We start from the raw sequence: 27,951 nt of genomic DNA on the forward strand, positions 1-27,951 counted from the left end.
ATTAAAAAGAGAGAGAGAAAAAAAGATGCACATAACAAAATATGATACTTTACCCAAATGAGCTTAACTAAACGATTACTCCTTCCTAGCATTAGCACTTTTATTTACAAATCCTTTTGTTTAATCTTAAAAAAATTGCATATTTGTTTTCGTATTTTATTTACTTGGACTTGCTGCTCTTGCTTTTTCAAATTATTCATTGGGAATTGAAGAGGGGAGAACGAACAAACATCAAACAATTCATTTCGATTTCTTGTTATCGTGGAATCTCCAACCATTAGACAAGATCAACATCCGGATGTTTTTGTTTCCAATCAGCGAGCACCACACACACTGAGTCGTAGGCAGCAACCGCCGACCAGTAGGTCTTTTGGGTAAAAGAATGAAGAATTAAATAAAAAAAAATGGAAGAACAAAAGTTCTATGGATTCAAACAAAGGAAATCCCTTACTCTCTTTGAGGTCAATTGATGGCGAAGTAACGTCTTTTCTTTCTTCTTAAACAATTCCGCTTAATATAGCATAACTTAAAATCTTATTCCGCTTAAAAGAAGAAAGAAATTTCACGAAAATAGAAATATGAAGAAATAGGTATGCTTGGATACTTTATTCCATGGAAAAGGATCTAATTGATAGAAAAAGCACCGTAGAGGGAGTGCTTCAAATCCTCATCCTTAGTTCTACTCAAAATAATAAAATAAATAAATACATGTAGTACCGAACTGTGGAACAGCATTTCATTAAATTAGGATAAAGCAACGATGACTAAATGTGTCATTTACATCTTTTGAATTTGAAAAACTGAGCCCAATCAATAGTTGTCAGTCTAAGATTACCCATAAATAGCATGTCTAATCCTAAATTTTATAAGTAATTTTGACAAAATTCCACCACTAAGTAAGCCTCAGTGGCAAATATAAATCATCAGTTTCTTCTATTGCTACAATACATGGGCTCGAACCCATTGCTTATCAACTGTTGATTCCTCCACACTTGCCACCAAAAATTCCACTCAGACCTGTTTCTTCTTCTCCAGATTAGCAGCCACTAGTCGTTGTCGCTTCCGCCATGCCGGGATTTTACCCGGGAACATAAATCTCAACAGTCTTTCCCAAGAGTAACAGCACAAGAACATAAGAAGTGCCCAAGCCAGAAGCTTGTCCCTCAGTCCCACAGGCAACGGAACCAGTTTCAGCCAGTCATTGAGATCTCTAAACAAATCAGAGGTAATAACAGTGAAAAAAACGACCGCAGCCAAGAGAGCGTATAAGAACGGCTTGTTTTCGGATACACTCTGGTTGAAGGGATGACCCATGTAGTTTACAGCAAAGGTTGCCACCTGAAGCATCATGCTTACCATGTATGAAACCGTGTTAACCAAGTTGGGATGAAAATCTGAGTCAGGCTCTATACATTCATCAGGCATATGCTTTTCAGCTTCTTTCACTGAAGAAATCAAGAAACATAAGTGGATTGCAAATTGGCCCAACAAAGAAAGGAGAACATAAGAGCAAAAGACATGTGGATGGGGGCGTTCTGCTGAGAGTGTCGGAAGGGGCCGTGCATGTGAGATGAAGAGAAAAAAGGCTGCTGTGAAAACTCCACTGATAGTGGCTTGAATATCGCCAAGCTTTACACCATCCAAATACATAACGCTCAGTACGTAGGCAGTAGCGAGGCAATTGAGACCAAGTATTTTAAACATCTGTAGAGTTGTCACTAGAGTACTTCGACCTTGGCGAATAATGTCAGTAGTAGGGGCAACAGAAGCATGCTTTGCGGTGAATGGTGATGCCATGGATGCATCTCCAAGCTTGACAATAGGAGCAGAGCGCCCATCGCCCTCTTCGTTTAACTCATCCATAAGTTTCTTTAGCTTCTGTCTTTGCATCTCTGCAGGTGTCCGTGGACGATTACTAGCTTGCTCAGCAGCAGAATCCATTTTTGCACCACCTTTGCTTTTTGAAGAACCTTCCCCGCTTAAAAGTGCTTTTCCTGATGTTTCGGATGAAGGCTTAGATTTCTTTGACTTTGCAGACCGTACAGCCTCATCTTTAGATGCTTCTGAAGAAGAGGTACCACTTTGAGGAGGAGGGACTGCGTTTAGGAGAGCAATTCCTACATGGGCCTGAAACACAAGGATATAAGATTGTTATAAAGGGAAGACATTCATCTCAAACATCCAAACTAAATGTTCGAGCATAAAATCTCTCTTGCTCCACATAACATTTGTTAATGCATTAAAATATAAGTCAATAGACATCTTAAGTCAAGACCTGCTTCAAAGCTCCAACATCGTTTGTTCCATCCCCACACATTAACGTCATTCTTCCAACTGTTTTGAAAGTGGTCAAAATCAGTTCTTTCTGCTCAGGAGCAACTCTTGCAAAAACCTAATAAAACAGTTCACATGTATGGGGCATCAAGTTGGCATCACTGCGAGAAACAATATTCTTACAAGAGAGAAAGATCGAGAACCTTAACATATGGAATAACATCCAGCACAGTGGAGGTGCGTTGTAGCATTGCGATGCAGTCACCTCCAATACAAAGATCATACGTCTCTGATAAAGTTCCCACCTCTTTCTCTCTGAGGAAATACATATGAGGACAAAGAAATCAAGTAAATGTAAACATTAACATATGTAAGGACAAAAAATGTAAATCGGTGCGGTTGAGAGGCAAGGGGAAAAAAGTAGAATCAAAATAAGGATTTTAAATGCTAATAAAATTCACCTGTAGGGAACTGTCTGCGACTCATCTGGGGAAAGCCATTCATGTTCCTCAGTTCCCTTCATTGAATTGAGAATTAAAATTTGCTTTGAGGTAATATGAACTTGACTAGCTACGTGGCACGCTGTTAAAGCTTGGTCACCAGTAATCATTACCTAATACAACCAAAAAAAAAAATGTATTTCACTCTTCCACTTGCTTCAAATAAATGAGAATAAAATATGAGCGGCACTGAAAGAGATTGAAGATGGGAACATTTAACATCATTTATTTTCAATTAAGAAAAGTGGACATATGAAAGGAAAAAAGAATGAAAAAAAATGAAGGAATACAAGGAAATACAAAAAAGAAACAAGTCCCAGAACATGGGAGTCTACCCCTACTAACAAATGACTTCAGTACAAAAGAACAAGATTATCATAATTACATAAAGGCGTAGTGACCGACACCCACAAAATGAGAGGTAGTAGCAAATGTGGGAAAAAAATTACCAATTAGATTGCCTATAAGACATAACAAGACCTACAAGAATGTCTTGATAAATCGACCGAGTTTACAGTTACGTCATACGTGACAAACATAGGACAGGAGATCAAAGGACAATTTCAGGGATCAAAGAGAACTCCTTACGGTCATGGTTAGAATCCAGATGGATGTTAAAAATTCAATGGACGTTGACTTGCAAATTGGAGTTGAATCTATGTACCATCAGATAAATTACAACAATCGTACTTGGAATAATTGTCATAAATTACCGTGGGTTGACATTCTGATTCTATCAAGAATAAAACTATATAAGAATTAAGAACTAATCGAGTACATTTTCAAAAGTTTATAGTTTTCGGATGCCCAGAATGTCTTGTTCATCCAGTTAGATGCTTAATCCAGAAAATCTTATTTCAAAGATCCACAATTCAATTCTGAATTCCAAAGAGTACCATAGTCAGATATTTCACTTCTGAGTAGAGAAACTAAAGAATATAACTCAGTTTCACACAGAACAAATTCACTTCATAATCCCCTGGTACTGATTAATTCATATTATAGCTTACCATCATAGACACACAAAATGCAAAATGGAAAGAAGATTACTTTCTTACGAAATTAACAACGGTCTTAAATCTCGTTGATATAGTAAACCAATAAGTATATTCTATAAGTCGCAATTAAGTGGAAATAATTAGGCTGGATAAACTGTACCAAGTCATGGGATGATCCTTTAAGCTCAGATAATATTGTAGCTGAATCTGCTCTAATTGGACAATTGAACACCTGGAATGTAATTGATAAACATTAAACAAATGAAAATAGGGACAAAAAAGGAACAGAAAAGTAGCTTTAATTTCAAGCTGAATATATCGTAAGGGTAAAAATTGGGAGAATCATTGAACACTTGGTTTCAGAATGATTGACAAGAGAAAATATAATCAGAAACTAAAACTGAAACAAGAGAGAGAGCAAGTCCCTGATTACCGCAAAACCAGCAAATGTCAGGTCACTCTCCACCAAGTCCCTATCCAGGCCTCGAGCTTCACTAACCTTCAATATTGGAAAGAAATAGAAACCAGCCAGGTAAATGAAGTATTCATAATGAATTTATGGATTTATGTACATTTCATTTCAAATATTACTTAATATGACATTGACAACAATGAAGAAAACAATGACAATGATCTAAGGAACATGGACACAAACATGAGATAGTACAGACAAGGAGGCATACCATGTTCTAAGAAATTAGGTCATTTATAAAAGAAATATCATTGTTTTCTTCATTTTTTATTAATTGGTTTATTTATTGTTCAGTTCCAATAGATTTTTACCCTTCTTTTCATTGCACCTAAGTTACCTATTCTAATATATCTTTTGAAAAATAGTTTTGATCATTTTCTCCCATACATGTGTCATCCACCCAATGTGTTCCCCTTCATGTTCATATGGCCTTAACGTGTTCGAGATTTTAAAAGTAATTAAGATCAGAGATTTCAAATCACACGTCCAGCATGTCTCCGGTGCATATCCCCGTGTGGGAAAACAGCAGTGCTAAATATAGTGTCCATGTTTTGAGACAAAGATGGTGATAACGTCCATGACAATGATGATTATGGAAATCCCAGTTGGAAAAATAACCATAACAAAAAAAAATGAAATTGTCAACTGTGACAAAAACAGGGGCTATTAGACTGACAACATTGATAACAGTGAAAACAAGCCATTACAATATAATGCACGGTCCTTTTATGTTTATACACAGATGTGGTGGGGGGTTGGGATAGAATATCTCACTGTCATGTCCGGAAGTGATTTGTAACCAAGAGCAAGGACACGGGAACCTTGTCGTGTATATTTTTTATACGTCTCAACATAAAATGAAGGTATATCAGTGAGCCTCTCCTGGATGGTTTCCGGGGCACCCTGAAATGAAGAGACCAAGTTTATTTAGACTGGAGAGGTTCAAATAATTATTTGTATCGTAAATACACAAACTAGACATGTAACTCTGGCTCCAGAATCTAAATACTTATATGCAACCCAAATGTATGCTACATATCTTCCTACCATGTCCTAGCAGGTCTGAAATTAAATAACAATAGTATCAATGACTTTATTTTCGCCATTGTGTTCACCAAATTACGTTATTGATGAAAATATGAGCATATCTTGCAAGATACGTGTAGAACTCCAACACTCCAAAATAGAGTTTTTTTTATAAACACCCTAAAAATAGTGTTCATATTTCATGAAAGTTTATAAAACTATGAAACAAAGAATTTGTATGATATTCCACCAAACCCAATTTCAAGATAAATAAATTACTACGGCACACACGTTCATTCTAGCCTCTCATTGGACTTTTTAAATTTTATGGCTCGATAAAAATAGGAGAGTTTTAACGGGTTTAAGAAGTGTGGAAAGGAGGTTTAGGGAGTGAGCATTTCCCTTCCTCTCTATGGGCATTCTAAGAGTTTAGTAGTTAATTTTTTAAATAATGCATTCTTATAAGCTATAGCAGTTTTCTTGTAATTTTGCCTTTTATTTTATCTTTTTTTTGAAATCCATAATTTCATTAATACAAATGTATCAAAAGGGAGGAAGTCCTTCAAGTGTTGAAGTATAAAAAATTGAAGAATATGGATAAGTGGGGTTTCTCTCTGTGCCCAACAGGTTCTATTGTTCCTCTTTCAAGCCATGTGTTCCTTAAGAAGTCGGAATGGATGATGCAAACGCAGGAAGTGAAGGTTGCTAACTTGCTAGTCTAGTTATATTGATGTGCCTTTTGTTTTGTTTTGTCTTCTGTTGTCCTTTTGCTTGAGCAATTCTTTTTCAAAGCCCTTTATTTATACTTTCATTCAATTTTGTGAATGTTGGTTTCTTTAAAGAAAAATAAATAAATACAATAAATACATAGAATTTTTTTATGTAACTGAGTTTCCAAACTAGCTTACACGCATTTCAACTAATCTCACTGGATAACCCGCTTAACCCTACAACATTTTGGTACAAAGAAAACTCATAGGATATTAAATCCTAGGTGGGTGGTCACCATGGATTGAACCTAAAATAAACACATAAATCTAGCCTCTCTTTTAAAAGATTGTTGCTTTCAATGTTTTAGCTGGTTTTTTCGTTCTTTTTTTTTTTTCCCTTTTAGTTACCCATTGTGTATCCTTTCATATTCTCTATGAATGTATGGTTCTTCATCCCAAAAAGGAAAAAGAGAAATAATAATAATAATAATCATGAAACAAGGTAAATACTAACTAGAAATAAACATGTCTATGACGTATACTGGTCATGCAGAAAAAACCATTAGACCTTCACAAATGCAAAAAATTCCTCTTGAAGGCGCACAACAACTGCCATTCTCTTCAAATGTGAAGCAAAGTGGTGCCTCTGAACAATCTGGACAGCGTGGCCACTACCCCTGCAATTAATTAAAAGTAAATTATATAATGAAAATAAAGAAAAATGCATAGCCAATGAAGAGTTAAATAATGACTATAATAACTGAATGTTTCACCCAGTGAGAAATGAAAAGAGCATTAGCTGATGACAAAACTTAAAGCAGAAGCAAAAAAAAAAATTTATAACCCAAAATATATATTGAAGAATGAAGAGGATAACGTAAATTGCTCAAGTAACATTGAACGTAAACTCAATGTGTATAGATGACTGTTCTGAAAAATAGACGCACGTGAATAAAGATTGCACGAAGTACAAAGAAACATTTTATCTTCCTAAGAGGCTCTTGCACGGGCATATAAAGCTACACCCTTTAGGTCAAGCTAGGTGGAAAATGAAAACCAGAAAGAAGCCACTTTGTACCAAAAACAGTGAAGTCACAACTCCTGAAAATGTGGTCAAGATCCTCAACCAGCCTCTTGCAGAGAAGACAACACTGTGGTCCTATCCTAACAAACCCAACAACTTTCTCAAAACACAATCCCTGGTATTAACTCTTCCATGAAGGACCTACTATACAAAGAATTAAACCTTCTTCGAAATTTTGACCTTCTGTAGCAACGAAAAGATTCAGAAGCTAGGCAGAGGAGAGGCTTCACAAGGCAAGAGAATAAGCAACTGCAAGAAAACCCACTGACAATATTGGGACCCAAAGGACGATGATTCCCACTCCCAAGGCTAACCACAAGCTCTCCAATGAAAGATAAGAGGTCACAATATTCTTTGTTTACCTATCGAACAATGAGGGCAAAAAGCCAGAGAAAAAGAGGACACTCTTCTAGAAAGAAGAGAATGGAAGCCATTATAATATATATGGTCCCTCTTGGATGTATGATAACATAATCAAGGAAACAAAGAGCAAATAGGTCTATCCCCCATCCACATATCCTCCCAAAAATAAGTATTAATCTCATTCCCCACTAAACACTAAACAAAAAGAGAGAAATAGAGAAACTGCCCAAAATATCCTTCACAGGTTTCTGGAAGTGCCTTTCTAAACCCCATCCGAAATCCACTCAAAAGAATGTGGCCCCATACGTGCTCACAAATTACCTTACGTCAAATGGAATTGGTGTCACAAGGAAAATTTAGAAAGATAACACCACGCAAGCTTCCGAACCAAAAAGCTGGCAGGAGATACTTTGACAGCAAAACCCACAACTGATAAAACATAGCCTTAAAATAAATGCTATGTTTAAACCATTTAGTCAATAGAGCCAAGTATCCTGCCCTAAGGTTACTAAGGTTAGCCAAGAAAGCCATGTTTCGCATCACAAGGAAAATGCTAGAACCATTTAGCCAATAGAGCCAAGTATCATGCCCTAAGGTTACCTAAGCCAAACCCCCATGGTCCAACCGCTTGGACACCATCTCCCACCTCATTAAGAGAAAATTCTTCCCCCCATGGCCCCATCCACCCCTTCCTCCCTAAGAAGCTTCTCATGAGCTTCTCCTAAGACTTATTAATGGTCATAGGGACCTAAACAAAGTTCCTATAATATATATATATATATATAGGGACCTAAACAAAGAGAAAAAAATAAGTTGAGATACCAGTCAAAATGGACTGGACGAGCGACCTCCTTTAGTATTAGTAAGCTTGGGTATTAATATTTGAGGTAGGTGATCCCAAAATTCAATTTATAACCTCAAACCAATTTAAATTTGTATTTTATCTCTTGACCGATTGACCATGGCCCAAGGCACAACTAGTTACATGCTGAGGACATGTAAACATAAAACTTTTTAATTGTAACTTTAATCACAGTTGTAAACATAAAATTTTTTAATTATAACTTTAATCATAGTACGTAGGAGATCATATTTAAACTAAAACTTCAATCAATGTAAGGTATCTTTCTTTTTTCTGAAACAGAAACATAATTTTTCATTGATATAATGAAAAGAGTCTGATGTTCAAAGTACAAGAAACAAAAGAGTAAAGATACAACTAACTATAGAATTCTAGGATCAGCAGGTGCACCTAACTATCTCAACTAGGTTGACACAATTTAAGGTATCTTTCTACATTACAATTTACATGTACTGATGTATAAGTATACCCACATACATAAATTCATATTTTTGCAGGTCCTTAAAAGAAAGGGGGGAGCATTACTTTCTGGGAATGGCTTTCTCATCAGATTTGTAAATCCAATCAACTCCCTTGAGAGCAGCCTTTTCAAGAGGATCCCCCACCTACAGACAAGTGAAGACCAAATATAGTGTTCCAGTGTACAATATTTTGTAAGGAGCATATTCGCAGACTTTTTCTTCTCATAGATAGATATATCAAGGATTCAAGAATGAAGCTAGCTTACCAACTTGTTGTCCACAAAAACCAATGCATGGCAAGAAGCCAGAATTTCAACTGTGCGCAAATACACACTAGTCATGTCAGTTTCCAAATCCTCCTTATCACTCAACCCAACTACTCCTCGAAACTCCTACAGATGCCCAGAAAGTGAAGAAGAATGAACATCTTGAATAATATTGCATAATGGATAACTATTTTCATATTTTGAGTTCAATATGAGCAAACCATGTCATCTGATGTCAATGTTCCAGTTTTATCGAAACAACAAATATCAACCTGCAGAAGAAGAAACAATACAAAATTTGATTACAAACACACAAAGAGAGAGGTACTAACATGCCGTTCCAACAAAAACAGGATAAGAACGAGTTTACACAACACAGATTTATGTATGACAGCTCTAAAAAGGCAATACATCAACACAAAGCAAAACCAAACTCAACAGATATAAGAGAACAACAAAAATAATATTTAAAAAACAATGAAAATTACAAGCATCCCAAATTGTTGGAATACAATTAAAAAAACACAAACAAGTCTAAGACATATAACCGTCCAATTAGTGCTAAACACCAAAGTGACGCCTTAAACTGCATCAAACTCCAAGTCCTTGATAGGACCCCCATCTTGAAAATGGAAGAAAATAGTAACATTGAAATCGTATTACAATATAAAGAAAGAAAATATTACAATATCCAAGTGCTTCAAGAGACCACAACTTCCCCAAAATTAAACTCCAAATTTCTGTCTTCTTTCATCTCTCTTACCCACTCCCCATTTATGATAACTCTTCCCTAACCAACTCTCTTAACTGATGTCTAATGACAAACATGTGCAGTTAATATCTTAATAAGTCTCCTAACATTTCCTAACTAATAGTCCTAACGGATAGACGCTCTCCTAACATTTCTCAACTAATATTCCTAATAGATAGCAGAGAGAGAATGTTTGCAACTCAGCTATGAGTTACCTACCATTGTGGCTCCAACATATCCTTCCTCGCAAATAAGAGCTTCTTAATCAATTTTACAAAGCATTTATATCCATGAGTGTCACACCAGCACAAGCTTGACCTCAACAATCTCATGAAATAAATATCTAACTTTACTAAAATTTGTTGGTAAGGCAACTCACATATAAGTTTAATTCTTTTGAATACTTTCATGATCTTGTACAGTTTAAAGTTTCTAATTGAAGTAACCAACTCAAACTTTTTTTTTACCACACCACTTTCTTTGTCAACCTAGATTGTGGTTTTGTGGAAAGAAGTGGTCACCATAGCTCCTCCTCCAACAGTCTACAGTCTCTCCTCTCTTCCAACAATTTAATATCAGCTGGTCCCACCACTAATCCATGCCAACGCCATTGACCAACTTCTTTGGGGATGTGTAGTAAATATTGTTTTACAAGAAATATGAAGGAAACAAGAAACATGAGTAGCAACCATACAAAATTTTGGACATCATGCATGCACTTCAATGACTCTTCTTGGTGTATGGCTTCCACTCTCTTTTGTATTTATGATATTTACCACCCAATTTTGTAATTCTTCTTTCATTAATGAAAGTTTTGGTTTCTTATCAAATTAGGATATCTCCCAACTAAAGCTTTATAATTTTGTGATGCCATGAAAACTGAAAGAAAGTTGTCTTGCAAGTTAATGCATCCAAGGTGGATTACAAAACAATGAATAGAAATATCATACATATGATTTGAAAATCAATTAACAATCTCCCATTTTATAATGAAGAAAGGAGTTTTAAGTGTACTCGATTGCAAAAGAAGCGGTGAAAATTCACCAGACAGGCATAGGTAAACTACCTTCCCAGCAAATGGTATTCGGAAAGGCTCTGTACAAAATATTCCACGGCGTGCTAGAGCAATTAATGATGTATTAACTGCTATCGACAGTTCCATTGGTAGTTCAGGAGGAATAACAGAAGTGATTATAAGTGAGCAACTAAGGAAAAGCTTGTACTTGCTTCTCGTGGGATCTTCCAACCCCTGCATCAAAGAAACTATCTTCACCCTATATCATTGAGATCTACAACTCAGAGCACAGAAAAGTATGTCACCTTACCTTTACAAGTACATAACCAGCAGCTATAACTGCAAATACAACTAAGAACATAATAAATAGGCCACTTTCCCAACTGTTAGCTGTAACCTACAATTGGAGCAAAAGATATATAGATACATATTATCAGATCTTGGACGAGAAGCATAGTATAAATTTCATTATGGTTGCAAACCAAAAAATGTCAAATTAGTTACCCTCTCTGTAGAAAACAAAATTGTGCGCATTAGTTTCCCTTGACTTGTTTCAAATCCAGTTCGCAAAACAACTGCTAGGCAGCCACCATCAGGGGTTCTAAGAGGAAAGGTCTGTCTCCACCCAAATAATAAAAAATGAGAATATTCACAAGATCCAAACTATAGCCACCAGATTCCTTTCAACAAATCTACCTTATCCGGAGTATGCTGGAGTATTTTGGTCCCACCAAATAACACATGACTTTTGTCTCTCTTAGCTGATAACTTCTCCTCGATTCCTCTCCCAGTTATTGAAACCTGGGAAGATAAGTTCTAGTTAATGTGGTCATGGAACATGGATATAAAATTTTTCAATATCATTCTCAACACTTATAAAGTACCCCAACTGCAGGAACTTATTTAAATAACTCATTTCACATCAATAGTATTCAAAGAAAAGTTAGAAACTATTGTATAAATACCATAGGTTAGGTATTAAGAAAGAACACCTTGCTGAAATGCTTTCTTGTAATTTTGGGTTGGAAATTTTCACAATTATTCAGTACTTGAAGTTAATTCTTATTGTAATTTTAGGTCGTAACTTGTAATCATACATTACATTGTTTCAGCTTCAAGGGGCTATGCAGTTATGTTTGTGGTAGAAAGTTTGCTATTTGGTACATTTTGGAGGCTATAAGTATGTAGTTCTTCTTTTCTCTTCTTTTTCTTTTTCTTTTTTCTTTTTTTTTTCTTTTGCTATTTGGTAATAAATAAGGTGAAGCACCTTCCATTGTGGTGTAGACTCCCCAGTAAGAATGGCTTCATTAACAATAGCACTTCCAGCCAAGATAAGCATATCAGCAGGTACAGATTTATCATCACCACTCTGACCAGAATCACGCCCTATGGAGACAACATCTCCAGGCAAAAGCTCAGTTCCAGGTAGCTTCACCCACCTACGTTACACCATCACACTTACATGTCAAGAACCAGAGTGGCCAAAGAAAAGGAAAAGTAGCCCAAGTAGTAGAAATGACATACTTTCCACAACGATGCACCATTAGGGTCTGAGTATCCACTCTGACACGTCTTAACTCACTTAAGGTCTTTAACCGACTTTTTGCCATTGTTGACTCAAACATGAACAGCATAAACAGAGTAAACAGGCTGTAATACCAATACTCATCCAAACACCATAGTCCCACACAAAAAACCTGGGGGGAAGGCAGCAAAGTTACAACCGTGTGAGAAACTACAAATGCCTCTCAAAATATATCAAATGGAGGGGGTTAGGGGAGAGGGGAAAAGAAGGGAGTGAAACTATAAAGTAAACACAAAATCCCTTGGATAAAATAGAGTCAACCTGAAACACAAAAAATGGTTCCATACACTGCTCCTTCATTAATTTCTGAAACGTAGGTTGTGGATACTCGAATCTGTAAAGCCAAAAACATTTAAAAAAGAAAAGGAGCATTAAACAAACTACTTCAATCATTGATAAGAACTAAAAAGTCGAGGTTAATTCAAATTAAAAGATCATATATATATATATTTTATATTATCTTTTTTCACATATGGCACTGTCTTAGATTTTGATTTTGATGGTGGATGGAGAACTAAAGAAAAGTACACCAAGAAAATAACGCATTTAAGAAATTAACGTTTTTACCTTATTTTATTTAAATTTCATAAAATGGTTCTATAGTGGATATACCAAGTTATCGGTGCAAACACCGAGCCTAGTATTCCATCAATTAGTAACCTAATATTCTAGGATCAATCCTGAACCTGACGGATCTTTAAACATACCAATTCTGTAACAAGGATCAGGTTCCACCAATCCGATTCTTCACATCCCATAGCAAACCAAACTTCAATTAGAAGTCGGATGCAGTTAGTTTATATTGCATTTTTGTGGATTATTATTATTCTTAAAATTTTGTATTTCAGGATATAAGTACAAAGAGTAGTTTAGGAGCATTTTGTCGTAGTCTATAGCATACTACTTCATGGTTGGTGCTCAAATCACAATAAATTCATTAATAACTTATGATTATTAATCCTTCTATAAGGCTCTTTCTTTTGCAGTTCTTTTGGAAGAAAATTTCCTCAACACCAGCCTCCAAAATTTTTTCCTTCTCTTTTGTTCTTACTACATTGTTTCTTATCAAAAATAAAAAATAAAAAAGAGGCACATAGTATAATATCAATTTGAAGCTGGGAATAATGACAGACTCCCTTAATGAACGTATAAGATACCAGATACCCAAAAACGAAATTTTGATAAGTAAGAGTGTCCTGGTCTCATAAAATTACCAAAAGCCCTTTCAATAATTCGAATGCAATCCTCTTCTCTGAAACTTCTTTTTCAGTATCGGTCCAACAAATGGCCTTCTTAGGGTATTTTTAATCCAAAAGTGATATGGCTAAAGAGATTAAAGAAGAATTCTGATGTAGCCTAGTACTAAAAGGAGAGAAATCTCCAAGAATCGAATCAAGAGTCTTTTTATTAATGAGAATATGACCTAATACAAGGAGACTCACTCTATTTATAGAGAATTACAAGAATTCCAAAAGGATAACTAAAAGAGATTAAAACTAAATTGGTAATTAAAATGTAATTAATCAATGACTAACCAAGATTAACTTGATTTTACCAAAATATCCCCATCCTATTACATCTTATTCTATCCCTCCCAAAAGAAACTCGTCCTCAAGTTTTAAAACGGAAATGAAATGTAAAAAAAAAATAAAAAAAAAAAAAAAAAAAAAAAAAGTAAAGCCATTCAAAAGAAAACACCTTTGCACAACCGATATCAATAACATCCAAATTTCTTGAGCCCGATTAATAGGTGGAATATTTATCTTTTCCCAGCAAAAACAAATTAATAGGTGGTATATTTTCCTTTATGTTGTAAATCCTTTGTAAGAACTCCAACAATAATCTTCCGGTGATATGATCCTCATTGGTGAAAATAAATCCTTTGACAATGTGAAAACCTCATCGAAAATTTGAAAATTATTTATCTTTAGGGATGGGCAGAAAATGGAAGATGCAAATTCTTTATGTAATTCTTTTGGTATGCTTTGGCGACACATGCAGGTCAGGTCAACAGAGTAATGGGTCAAATCTTTTGAACTGTATCGTGCAAATGATAGGTCAATCTTCCTCATATGAGTCACCTTCGTCAACTTTCAATTCCACCTCTTGTATGTTGCCGTCTATTCCACTCGGAAACCCAATTTTTTTCAATTTCGAACATATCATCTTCCACGTTTCGTGGTCACCTGCAATTAGGGTTTCGAACCTTTTCGAAGTAAAACACCCATGGGTATTGTTTTCTTCTACTTCTATCGTGGCTTTGCTTTCCACGTCCCCATCATCATTTTCATTAATCGATTATTCCTCCTCGTCTGGTTCATGTTGTGCAATCTTAGAGTTAATCTCATTGATTTTTTTAACCTTGTTGTTGACAATTTCTTCAATTTTCTTTTTGTGCAGTTGGTCTTCATCTTTGCAATGGATTTCTTTTCCATTCGTTTCTTGCCCGATTTCACAACCTCGTTGGATGGATTCTTGATTTTCTTGCATTAATACTTTTTTAAGTTCTTGCAAATGTTCAAAAAGTTACTCCACGTTTTGAGTTATCTCTCCCAACAAACATTGGATTTTCTTGGCTCCCTTCTTCATTTCCTCCAATATTTCAGGATTGATGTACAAATTGGGTGTTCTTGAATAGGTTTCTTCATCAAAATTGTTGTAGGACCGATTCTTGAATTTTCTCGAACATGTTTTCAACCTTCTTGGTCGTTCTTCATAGCACGAATAGTAATTTATATACCAAAATGCATTAGATCTTCTATAAAATTCCATTCTTGGATGATTCTTCAAGCTTCTTCTCAATTTTTTTGAATTTAAAGGATTCTCCCTAGTTAGGTGTGTGTTGTTTGACAACAAACACAATTCACGAAGCTCCCTCTTGCGATTTTTGTAGCCAAGAGTTTCCCAAGCTTCCATCGACGACAGTTAGCTTGGCCCAGATTAGATGCTCTGATACCAATTTGATGTAGCCTAGTACTAAAAGGAGAGAAATCGTCAAGAATCAAATCAAGAGTTTTTTTATTAATGTGAATATGACCTAATACAAGGAGGCTCTCTCTATTTATAGAGAATTATAAGAGTCCCAAAAGGATAACCAAAAGAGATTAAAACTAAATTGGAAATTAAGAAGTAATTAATCAAGGATTAACCAAGATTAACTTGATTTTACCAAATATCCCTATCCTATTACATCAAATTCTCTCCAAGAATCCAAAAAAGTCTTTATTATGAATCAAAAGTTGCCAATAAAAGAAGACAATCTCTCTACTTGTATAGAATTAGAAAGCAAACTAATCCTAATCCTAATCCTAATCCTAATTAATCAAAGAAATTAATCTTAATCCTAATAAACCAATGAACTAATCTTGATTCTAATCATTCATGGAAACTAATCCCAATCCTAATCAATTAAGGATTTGACCATAATACCCTATTTACCCTAATCCTACTACATCATTCTATCCCTCCCAAAAAAACAAAAAACAAAAAAAAATCTCGTCCTCGAGTTTTAAAACGAAAACGAAGATAGAAATAAAAAAGTAAGTCATTCAAACCAATTTTTTTCTAATCATCCAATGCCAATAACAACCAAATTTCATCCCATGTCAGTGAAGGAAAATCTATTGCCGGTGAAACATGAGCATATTCCATAAGTAATGAAGAAAAGCCAATTGGAGATGGGTTTTAGGTATTTCAATAAATTTGGGTATGGACTGGATCGTAGATTTCATTAAAAAGGAGAGGGTTCCAAATTGGAAATCATCTGTGTTTGTATCACCATTTTCATGTGAAATCGATCCATTTCCAGAAATATCTTTCCGGATAGAAAATTTTATCTTCAAGCTGCCATTAAGATGATGGCTATCAAAACCATTCCTAGGGAGCTTTTTAAATGTGGAATCAACCAAACTATCCATCATATCAATAGAGACACTGATCACACTACCACTCTTGGACATGTTTTCATCATCAACATGGCAAATATGGTGCTTCTCAATTTCCAACCTAAGAACACCTTTTACAGGTTTATGAAACTTGGGTTTGGGATCCTAAAGTGTATCTTTCGTGTAGTCTTCCTGGATTTTATCGATTTTTTCTTCTTCCAATGCAAACTCTTCCTCACACGTTCTACTTTCTTTATTCGACTTGTCTTCCTCAACTGATGTTTTTTCACTTTTTATTTTGTCTGACCCTTCTACATCTTTGCACTGGTTCTCTGTTATGTTCGTTTCTTGCAAAGTTTCATAGTTTGTTTGTTTGTATTCTTGATCTTCTTACGTGATTAAATGTAATTCTTGATGGTTTCTTGAAAAATCTTGAAGATTATAATTCTGTCTTTCTTGAATTTTCCCAAAAGAACCCAAATTCCATCCATTTCCTGTCGAAAGTTCTCCTGATAGATGTTTTTATTTGAATATTTCTGTTTTCTTGAAAATATTTCGATCTCCAAATTTGTGGTGAGATGATTCACAGGTGTTCTTTCATCATATATTTTCTTCTTCGAGCCATACTCAAGTTTTCACGATGCTCAACAAAGCCTTCATCCGAAGATTTCGAATCTTCCATCATATCTCCCAGTAATTGACCTCCAAAATATTGTCCAAGGTGCTGGTTTTCATTAGTTCTGATGTGTTGATTAAAATGTTGGTTTCTTGCTAGAGGATATTGAATTCCTTGAGGTTCTTGAAGTCTTGCCAATTGATTTCCAAGAGCACCAATTCTTGGCTGGTATTGCTGATTAAAATGTTGGTTTCTTGCTTGAAGATCATGAATTGCTTGTGGTTCTTGAAGTCTTGTCGGTTGGTTTCTTGAAAGACAGATTTGATTGGATGGTTGGACCCTTTGTCGATATTTCTGCCTTCTTATTTCGTCCCAAACTGCCTTAGAAACATCATCGGAGTCACTAGAAACACTAGAATCAAATTTCCAATGTGGATAATGATAGGTTCTTTGAGAAAATTAGGCGTTGGAAAAATTAGTAAGTTGGAATTCATCTTCGGAATCACTTGAGTCAGAAATTCAGCACTATTCTTGGAAGTAAAATTGATTTTCTTGCCTATACAAACTGCTTTATTTTTTCTTGGACATCTTTGATTGGTAATAGTCCATTCTTGCAAATTCTTGAAAAATCTTTGGTTTCTTCTTTCTTTCTTGGAATTTTAAGGGTTTCCCCTAATTAGATGTGTGCTGTTCGGCAACAAGCACAACTCACAAAGCTCCCTCTTGTGATCAGCGTCACCAAGAGTTTTTTGTCTTCCACTGACCGCAGTGAACGTTGGCCCAGGCGGTCACTCTGATACCAAATTGATGTAGCCTATAGAGATAAAAGAAAAATTCTCTCCAAGAATCCAAAGAACTCTTTATTATGAATCAAAAGTTGCCAATACAAGAGGACAATCTCTCTATTATATTAGAATTGGAAAGCAAACTAATCCTAATCCTAATTAATCAAAGAAACTAATCCTAATCCTAATAAACCAAGGAAGCTAATCCCAATCCTAATCAATTAAGGATTTGACCATAACCCCCTAATTTACCCTAATCCTACTACATCAAAAAGTGTTTAGCAAAAAGCGGTTAACAGATGGTTTCCATGGAAAATGCCCCGAAGGATGTAAGAATCATGATCTCTCCATCCTCCCTGACGTTAAAAGTCCAATGAAATCCAACTGTCAATTGAGTAACTCAGGATTATCTCTGTGCAACATAATCCTTTTAAATAATAGATATCCAGCAAACATTATCTGGGGAACTAAGTCACTCAATCAAATGAGTGGAATGGTGCACATTAAATGTAATAATGTATTGTGGAAACATTATCTTTGTTATCCCATATCACGCCATTCAAGCATGCAGCAGTCAATTGTAAAACATCCACGTTCAAACACATGCACAGAGTAATAATAATAAAAGTGAACCGCAAAAGAAAACTCACATATTGCGCCCCCATTTTTCAACAGCAGCTACAACTTTAGGCTCGGAGCCATAGCCAGTATTCTTTAGATAATAACCAAAAGTTTCTTTTGTTGGGTAAGGAAGCTTGCAGAACGTCTCCTTCTCCTTTGAATAAATAAATCGTTGTTTTCTGAAATCAAAGTAGATCTCCTCAAGATCAACGCCAGACGCAGAACCCGCTAGCTGCAAAGCAGAGAGAATTTAGTGAACAGAACAGACACTAGACTGCTGAAAAAACAATGTCAGAATCAGAATGCATGGAAAACTGTATGCCAAAAGAAATAATTGTTCACTTTCTATGAAAATCCAATTTTCATTTCTCAGTGAAAGAATACACAATCTAATAAAATTGGAATAAGAACGATATCGAGAAGGCCCTTGTGCAAGAATACCATGCACAAACCAATAAATAATTCAAATATAAAATGAAAATAAAAAATAAATAAATAAGGAAATTCCAAATAAAGGAACCAAAAAGAAAAAGAAGCTAACAAATTGCAAGAATTTTTTTTTAAAAAAGGAAACAAATCTCTTTATTTATTAAGAAAATGAAATGGGACTAATGCTCAAAATACACTGATACTTCAAGGTAGAACATTAGGATTAGCAGGTGCTCCAGATCATCTCAACTAGGTTAACTCCCCCAACACCCTCATCATCTCCGAGAACTATTAATGGGACATAATTCTAAAGTTTCAGAACAATACTTGAGATCCTTACAAACAAAATGAGTATAGAAAACTCACACCTCACACCTGACCCTTAACCAATTTGAAACAATACGCGAAAAATAAAAACAAAAACCAAACAGGTTAACAACTTAAAAGTTTGCACAGCTTGTAAAACTTCCTTCTAAATGGTAACTTAACAAACTGCAAGAATTACCCATGGGACAAGTATCCTGGACTAAAACCTATTCTATCTAAAATTTATTATTAAATTTCTGTACTCATGTGGAAGTATAACTTATTCCACCTTCAGCCAAACTAAACTACACAGAAGAATATAATAATGGAAAAAATTTGCAACAGCCAGAAACTACATTTGTACTAATGAAGAGAAAAATAGTCACCATAATAAACAATCTGATAACGCTTGCTCATTAGATCGAAAAATAATTTGTATTCGTATTTGTTCTAGTTATTTAGCTAGTTTAGTAGAAGGTTATTATCAAGATGTACCATACATTAGCTTGTTTTTATGACGTTAATTATAATCATTCATCTAACACCAACAGTGGTCCACACATATAAATGCTTGGTTATAGACATTTGTAACAAACTATCCTGACGTTTAATAAAAATAAAATAAAACTTTAAAGAAAAATAAATAATAAGTTTGCTCAATTTTGGTAGTATCACCATATAAAAAGTTTGCTCAAAGAGATTACAGAAATCCCTGCAGCTTTCCTTATCAACACTTTAGAAAAGCAATCATTGAACTCTAATATATAATGCAAACTGTAAAATGCATCCATGTAACCAAATCCACAGTTATATGCATTATACACCACACTTTGTTAGCAGTAAATATTTAAAATGCTTAATTTAAAATTTAAATCATCTTAGAAGGCGAACTTAAATGTTAAATCACTTACAAGCCTACGAAAATGAAGCGAAACAATTTCTTTTGAGCCCGAAAATTTTGCTGGAACTATCTTGCATGTATCAGCACGGTGAATATCATTAACCTGCATGTCAAAAGAGCACCATACGAAGACATGAGATATTTACAGACTCATCTAGCAAAGATTTCATTGTAATTAAATTTTAAGCCATTATCACGACTACAATATTAGAAGTATGATTAAATTTTTAACGAATCCAAATTATCAAAAAAAAAAGTATGAGAAAGGAGATCGTTTTAAGCTTTAAAAATATAAAATTTCTATGTGAATTAGTGAATGCAGTAGAAAGCACGTCAACCATGGAGGTAATAGTTTTTCCTATTCTCTCCTTTTGATGAGAAATGATCAACAATTATATTAATACCACAAAAGGGAATGACTAAACCTCCTCCTAAAGCATACTAACATAAAAAGACTTGAATCATATTAAGACTATAAATATGATTACAAAGAACTCTGTCGTTTTAACTTCACCCCAAGGAGCCAAATGATGTATACTATAGACAAAAGAGTCCCCATTCCTCATTATTCACCTTAAACCTCAAAAATTCTAAGGTTCCACTTCTTCCACTTTAATCAGTGGGTAGCTCTCACTGCACGCATCCAAAGGACCCAAGCGTCATGAAATGATTAGTGGTCTCGGTTATGCTATGCCCTGCATCGTGTTCATCTGTGTTTATTGAGCTTTCTTCACCGAAGAGCCATGCGACTTTGCTTCGCTTTATATTTATAGAAGAGAGAGATCATTGTCTTTCGAGTGAAAAGCAAGTGCAAACAATAGAAAGTCTCGTCCCTCTCCCTCGTAAACTCGGTCGAGCATCTTCGAACCTCTCCTTCGTTTAAGTTACACACTAGACTCTGGAGCTCCCTACACAATCTAGGCTGCTTAGACCTAGCCGACACCCTCACCTGACCAAACCACCATCTCCCCTATGTGCGCACTACGTCAGCACTAGCGAAAAAGAGGTCTTGTGCCTGCGCTATCGAGTCACATTCCTAACTTCCAAAGAATGAATCTATGAATATGGTAGAGGAGCGAAAGTGGCCTTCGTCACAACACAAATGGAATTCAAAGGAGAGAGAACCACACCCCAAAAGTCAACTATTAAGGTGGGAGAGGCAAGCCACTCAAATACCATATTGGTCATCCCATCCTCGTCGATGTGGGACAAAAGTAGCCCATACTACCTTGGTTCTTAACAATACCCTATCCTCAAAAAGCCAACATCTCGACGGTTAAACCGACGGTACTTACTTGAAAACACGCAATCAAAACCCTCCACCAATGCTTCTCTCTAGAACGTCGACAACCTAGCTATGATACCATTGCCAAGAAAACCATACTACAAAAGCCAACCATTGAAGTGGGAGAGCCAAGCCACTTAAGTGCCATATTTGCAAGGATGAAAAAATCACGAAATATCGGCGAAGTAAAGTCGATATTTTTCTAAAATACAATAGAAAAATTGAAGGTAACATCATTTTAACCATAAATCGGCGATATTACCGATATTATCGATAGTTTGACAATATCGCTGATATTTTGACGATATTTTTGTTTTAAAAAAAAATCATTTTTTTGTTTAGGTAAATATTATTTGAGTTCACATAAACATACAAAACACCAACTTGGCAGATTGGTTATTAGAGTTTGTAGTTTACTTGAGCGCCTGTGTTCAACTCTTATCCAGGTCATTTTTTACTATTTTTTCCATCTTTTTTTTCTTCATTACTAGTTTAGCTCTTTTGTTTGTTTAGGATAAGGATGTTATAATGGTTTGGTATTTAAGCTCAAACCATCAGCTATTTAATGAAGCATTGAGGTATTTATTCAGAATTCAAAAACTCTCCCAGCTTGATACACCAAGTAGTTCTTTTAGGTAACATCTGCAATATTGTGATTCCCCTGTTTGCATTTTTATATTGTTAGTACATTATTTGACTGTAGTTTGTGGGTAGGAAACGAGCCTTCATCATCTGAAGCATCCTTTGCCAACTCTTAATAGGTCTTTTTCCAAGTAATCTTCAATTTCCTTGCAACTGTTACCGCCATGTCGAAGCCGCAGACCTCAATTTAAAGGTTACTAATTTGACTTTTTTATGTTTTGGTGTCCATATAATCAAAAAAATCTTTCACAATTTTTATGTTTTGGCAATAGCTTGAATTCTTTCCATAGATGGGAAGCATCATCTATAATTCCTTCTTTCCTGATTTTGTTGAATACCATTACAAAAATCCTTATTTCTTACATTGTTCATTATTTTCCTGCTCCAGTTGTGACAATAAGTTGCTCCTGTCATTGTGACACATTCCTCATCATTATTTGCAAATCTTCAATACTTGCTCGCATTACTCTCAAATTTCCTTTGACTGACAATAAACGATCGATTGTCGTCTTTGGAGATAGAACTTCTGGTGGGTTCTGGGTCTCAGCATCCCTCCCCCTACTGATATTAGCTGCATTATTACCAGCCATGGAGTCCCCAAAAGCTCAGGGCTCTGATATCAAACTTGGTGTATTGAGTTGGGAGAGTTTTCAAATTCTGTATAATACTTCAATGTTTCATTAAAGAGTTAGATGGTATTAGCTTAAATACTAAACCATCATAACATCCTAAACAAACAAAAGTTACCACACGGTAACTAAACTCAAAAGAACTTAAAGAACTGTAGAGTTCTAAACCAAACTTAAAGAAAGGCCAACAAACTGATTCTAACTAACTAGTTACATCAATCAAGTATACAAAATCAAGAAGGGACCCCAAGTATATTGATGCAATTGTTTGCAAGAAAGAAGAGAGTTTCTTGGAGGGTTCTTGAAGAAGGAATTTTATTGATGTGAATAATGAATGAAATGATAACAAGTTCCCTTTAAATAGACCCAAAGGAAAATGGTGGTTTCACACCTAAACTACCTAACAACTAACTAATCCCATCCTCCTTCAAATAGACCCAAAGGAGAAGGGTTTGTCACGCCTAAGATAAAATGTTAAAATGAAAAAAGATTAAAACAAACAAATAAGATACAGCCATGAACATTCCCAAATAGCCCTACATCAGTTCTTCCCCCCTTAAAAAGAAACTCATCCTCAAGTTAAGTTGAGAGTTTGAAGTCTTCTGGAGCCTGATATAATGATAAATCTGCCACATTGGATGTTGAACTGATATTCATGTATGGGGAAGGTCAAGCATTTTCTCCAACGCGTTCAAGGATGGTGAAAGGTTCAAATTTCTTTTGTGAAAGTTTATTTGCAGACCCTCTAGGATGTCTTCCTTTATTGAGGTAGATCATGACCAAATCTCCCAGTTTGAAGCTTGTTGTTCGACAGTGGGAATCAGCCCCTCTAGGATTACTCCCTTTTTGTTCAGTTTCTGCCCTAGTCGTTAAAGGTTATTTTCCTTTAACCGAGACATTTTGGTTCGAAGCCTTGATTGCATCTTGTTGAGCCTTCCTTGGTTGTGATGATGAGAACTTATCCCAAGTAGGTTTCTTTCCAGGCCACGCTTTTGCCTGAGAGTTTCTTCTTTTTTAATTGTTGTGGCATAAGAAATAGTCTATGCTACACTAGCCAATGGTTGAAGATGTAGCTTTTCTTTGATATCATACCGCAGCCCATCTATATAGCGAGCAATCTATTGGTCCTCACTTTTGACTAGGTTGTTGCAAGCACTAAGCCAATGGAATTCTTCTATCTATTCTTCAACATTTCGTGTACCTTGCTTGCAACATTGGAATTGGTTGTAGAGAAGTCTTTCATAATTGGCTGACAAGAATCACTTCTTCATGAGTTTCAACATCTTCGGCCAGCTCTCAGTTGGACGTTTTCCAAACATCTTTCGGTTGTGTTGGACTTGGTCCCACCAAGCGGAAGCGCCACTCTTAAGTTTGAAAGACACAAGCTTAACTTTCCGATCTTTGGGAGTTCCCATGTAATCAAAGAAGCATTCAACATTTTTTACCCAATCAAGAAAAACTTCGATGTTCATGCACCCATTGTAACATGGAAGGTCAATTTTCATCTTGTATTCAGCATCTTGTCTCCAAGGTTGTCTAACATAATTTCGTTGAGGATGGTGCCAATCTTGAAAATTTTCTTGATCATTTCGCCTATGGCATGGCTTATCTTGGAAATTTTCTTAGTATGGAAGGTGGTCTTGGAATTGAGGGTTTCTTTGGTAATAATCGTGCATTGGATTTCCAAGATTTTCCTCATCAGAAGAGTCATAATCCAAACCTATATTATTGTCGGGCAGGTGTCTTTGCTGAAAAAAATTTTGGTTTTGAACAGGGTCCTGCCCATTCCTTCCCAATTGTCCCTTCTGACCAATCCCAAATGGAGGTCCTAGAAGAACTCTACCCCAATCTTGGTTTCTTTGATCGAATTGAGGCTGCTTTCTTGAAATCTTGGTCCTCTCAGGATGACTCTTTCTTGTCAAGCATGAGGTAAGAATTCACGTTCAGATTCACGATACAATGGATTAACTTGTTCTTGAATATGTTGAGAGTTGGAATGTTGTTCTTGGACAGTGGCAGCAGCGGGATGAAGCGGATTGTCCTTTTCTTGAATACGCAAAGGTCTAAAATTTTGTTCTTGGACAATGGCAGTAGTGTTCTTGCCCTTTTCTTGAGTGAGGAATTCTACAGCTTGCTGAATTCCAGCCATCACCGCCATTAGACCAACCATCTTGGATTGTACATCTAGCAGCCAAAAGCCAAGTTCTTCAAGTGCAGCTTCCACATTGGTCAAACGCCAGTTGAGGGATTGTGGAGAAGATGAAGATGCTTCCGCATCAGCAGTAAGGGGTTCGGGATTCTTGGTGTTCTTGGTCACCATCAGGCCCTAAATCGATGGTGCTCTGATACCAATTGATGCAATTGTTTGCAAGAGAGAACAGAGTTTCTTAGAGGCTTCTTGAAGAAGGAATTTTATCGATCTGAATAATGAATGAAATGATAACAACTTCTCTTTAAATAGACCCAAAGGGAAAGGGTGGTTTCACACCTAAACTACCTAACAACTAACTAATCTTATCCTCCTTTAAATAAACCCAACGGAGAAGGGTCGTCACACCTAAGCTAAAATGTTAAAATGAAAAATGATTAAAACAAACAAATAAGATACAACCATGTAAATTCCTGAAGTAGCCCTACATCATATACAAAAATCAAGTCTAAATGATAGTTACAAAAGGCCTTAGAAATCGAAGCCCAATGAGAAACATGAAACTGAACAAGAGACCAAATTTCACTAGCATCCCTTTCAACCCCTCTATACACCCTATTGTTCCTCTCACCCCACAAGACCCAAATAATAGCACAAACACAAGCACACCAAAGAAACCGGCCTCTCTCCCTAAACGGCGGATAGGAGGAACTCCTCGATCATATCTCTAACACTTCTGTGTCGAGCACTCAACATGCCAGACATTTGGAAAAAAGAATCCCAAACATAGCTCGCAAAATCACAATGCCAAAGAATATGGTCCACGCCTACCTCTACCTTTGGACAAAGAATACAGCAAAAAGGCCTAACCACCAGCGGCGTCTTCCTCACAAGCCTATCCAATGTACTAAGACGACCATGAAGAACCTGTAAAGTAAATAACCTCACCTTTTTAGGAACCTTAATCCTCCACAACGATGAAAAGACAGATTCACCAAGAGGAAAAGAGTTAATCAAACACTGAAAAAAGGACTTACACGAAAACTCTTCAAAAGATTAAGGCTCCAAACTCTCGCATCTCTCCTCCCACGACCAAAGGGATGACTCTTAAGAAGAGAAAGGAGAGTTACCACGTCCATCGTTTCTCTATTGGAAAGAGTCCGATGGAACTCAAAGGAAAATGTACAAGAGCTCCCATTCCAAACAAGAAAATTTGTCACAAAATGGTTTTTAAAAGAAGACGGATGATATAACCAAATAAATAACCCACAGAGAGGTCTCTCACCCACCCAGTGATCTTCCCAAAAGTACATCTCTCTCCCTTCGCCCACCATACACTGAACTCAACGAGTAAAGATAGGGAGTTCTTTCGAGATATCTTTTCAAAGATTCTGGTAGGTGTCTTTAATCTCTTTATCCAACCACTCATAAGTATGAGAACCATGCTTACTAGCAATAATCCAACGCCAAAGAGAATTGGGCTCAACGGAAAAGCAACACAACCACTTGGCTAAAAGGGCTTTGTTACGATCCCTAAGATTCCCAATTTCTAATCCGCCCAAAGAAACCAGTTTTTCAATAACCTCCCATCTAATAAGGTGCGAGTCTTTTCCTTTACCTTCATCAATCGCTTCCCAAAGGAAGTCATGCATCAATCTTTCCAAATGCAAGCACACCTCACCCGGGGCTCTAAAGAGAGAAAAATAATAAATTGGAATACCACTCAAGACAGACTTAATCAAAGTAAGACGACCCGCTTTAAAAAAGAAACCATTTTCCCCAAGAAGCCAGCTTACTGCGAATTTTATCCATCATGAGATCCCATAAGGAGACATTCTTCAAATTATTCCCAAGAGGAAGGCCCTGGTAAGAAGAGGGACGGCTCCTCACCTCGCACCCAATCCACTCCACCCACCTTTTAATCTTGTCCTCCTCACAATTGATACCCAAGACACAACACTTGCCCTTGATAATCTTCAGACCCGACATCTCCTAAAAAAGGCGAGAACATGATTTAACATGAAAAACGAGCTATCACTTCCAACGCAAAAGAAGAGGGTATCATCCACAATCTAAAGATGGGAAAGACCACCCTATCCTTGCCCACTTCAAAGGGCTCAACGATACCACCTTCGACACATTTACTCACCAACCTACTTAAGACATCCACAAGAAGGAGAAAGAGAAAAGGGGAAATAGGATCCCCTTGCTTCAGACCTCTCAAAGCCCTCACTTTACCATATAGAATGATAGGCTATATTATTAACTACATGAAAACATGGCTTTAGATCCAAGGTGTGTGTTATCTGCTTGATAATTAGTAAGGATCAAGCTCAAAAGATTTTCTTTGTTGATTAAGCAATAAGATTCAGACTCTCTCTTCCAGTGTTTCAACCCTTCACGGAGACCAGCCAATCAAGGGTGATATCTCTCAATTGGTAACCAGACATAGGCAAAGGAAAATGTAAAGATTCTGCGCACTAATGCAGAAACTGTAATCAATTGGGGTCTATGGATAAATATGCTAATTCAAGATTTCAATCGAGAAAATGGGTATTTTGCACACTACTGAGGGTCAAACTTTTGAATATGCACCCTCAAAACCAGCAGAAATGTATAAAGAGTGATATTTTACAGCTATGCTACACATATACAGTTAGACATACTGCAGGTAACCATATGACAAGATTACCTCTCAAATGTAATAGCAATGCATAAGTATCATCAAACGCAAGTACGAAACTAACGAGGGATAAGAATAGAACCTGACTGTACTGGACAAAACATTTGAAATCAACAGACCAAGCAGTGAAAAGCAAGACCAGAACATGAAAAGCCGCAAGTCCACCTAAAACAATGAAAGCATCCCCAAAGTCTATACTGGGAACAACAACGGCAAGCCAGGTGGCATAAAGAATGGCGAATGGCCACAGATCGAACCGCCATGCCCAGTGTTTCTTCCTCAACAAATCAACTCTCTCGACCACCTTCCCGCCCACATGGAACCTCAACATTTTTTCCAACGCTGCTGCACTCAATTCGAAGATTCGCAAACGTGGACCATCTGGGTAATCAAGAAATGAGTGTAAATCGATCAGGTTGTGAGCATGAAATAAGGAAGAAAGTGAAGGGACGAATTGAGGTGATTTGAATTGAGACGAAAAAGTAATGAATCGGCATATACCAGAGAGATCGGCGCCGGCGGGGAAGCGATTGAATCAGCAGAACGGCTGGGTTTTTGTTTGAGAGAGATGAAGAGATGGTTTTGGATTTTCTTTACGGAACCCGTTTTTAACCCACCCGTTTTCATTAAAACGGGCCTTGCTTCCTTTTCTTT

General features: G+C 36.3%; 1 protein-coding gene across 2 annotated transcripts; it reads right to left on the reverse strand.

The window, feature by feature from the left end:
- Window positions 1-711: 711 nt before the first annotated feature.
- LOC120079636 (probable manganese-transporting ATPase PDR2) lies at window positions 712-27,951 on the reverse strand. 2 transcript variants are annotated; one of them, XM_039033902.1, is made up of 22 exons: window positions 27,799-27,951; window positions 27,380-27,678; window positions 19,920-20,012; window positions 18,303-18,505; window positions 12,629-12,701; window positions 12,307-12,479; window positions 12,050-12,221; window positions 11,479-11,583; window positions 11,287-11,397; window positions 11,093-11,179; window positions 10,834-11,016; window positions 9,238-9,288; window positions 9,017-9,142; window positions 8,815-8,894; window positions 6,549-6,657; window positions 5,019-5,147; window positions 4,206-4,271; window positions 3,933-4,004; window positions 2,736-2,887; window positions 2,478-2,589; window positions 2,276-2,392; window positions 1,012-2,127 (listed from the first exon to the last, which is right to left on the reverse strand). In XM_039033902.1, exons 2-22 carry the CDS (start codon window positions 27,626-27,628, stop codon window positions 1,012-1,014), a joined length of 3,579 nt encoding a protein of 1,192 aa, XP_038889830.1. In that variant the 5' UTR covers window positions 27,629-27,678; window positions 27,799-27,951. The 2 variants fall into 2 exon arrangements, with proteins under 2 accessions (XP_038889831.1, XP_038889830.1); XM_039033903.1 differs by lacking the exon at window positions 27,799-27,951 and having other exon boundaries at window positions 712-2,127; window positions 27,380-27,628.

This window comes from Benincasa hispida, chromosome 6 (assembly GCF_009727055.1).
Source record: "Benincasa hispida cultivar B227 chromosome 6, ASM972705v1, whole genome shotgun sequence".
NCBI lineage: Eukaryota > Viridiplantae > Streptophyta > Magnoliopsida > Cucurbitales > Cucurbitaceae > Benincasa > Benincasa hispida.

Excerpts from the sequence above, each read along its gene's own strand:
- LOC120079636 (XM_039033903.1), bottom strand. The coding sequence starts at position 27,628 with ATGTTGAGGTTCCATGTGGGCGGGAAGGTGGTCGAGAGAGTTGATTTG. Across the intron at positions 20,013-27,379 it reads GTTTTGTCCAGTACAGTCAG|GTTAATGATATTCACCGTGC; the intron begins GTTCTATTCTTA and ends TTTGACATGCAG. Across the intron at positions 11,017-11,092 it reads CTGGTTATGTACTTGTAAAG|GGGTTGGAAGATCCCACGAG; the intron begins GTAAGGTGACAT and ends TCTTTGATGCAG.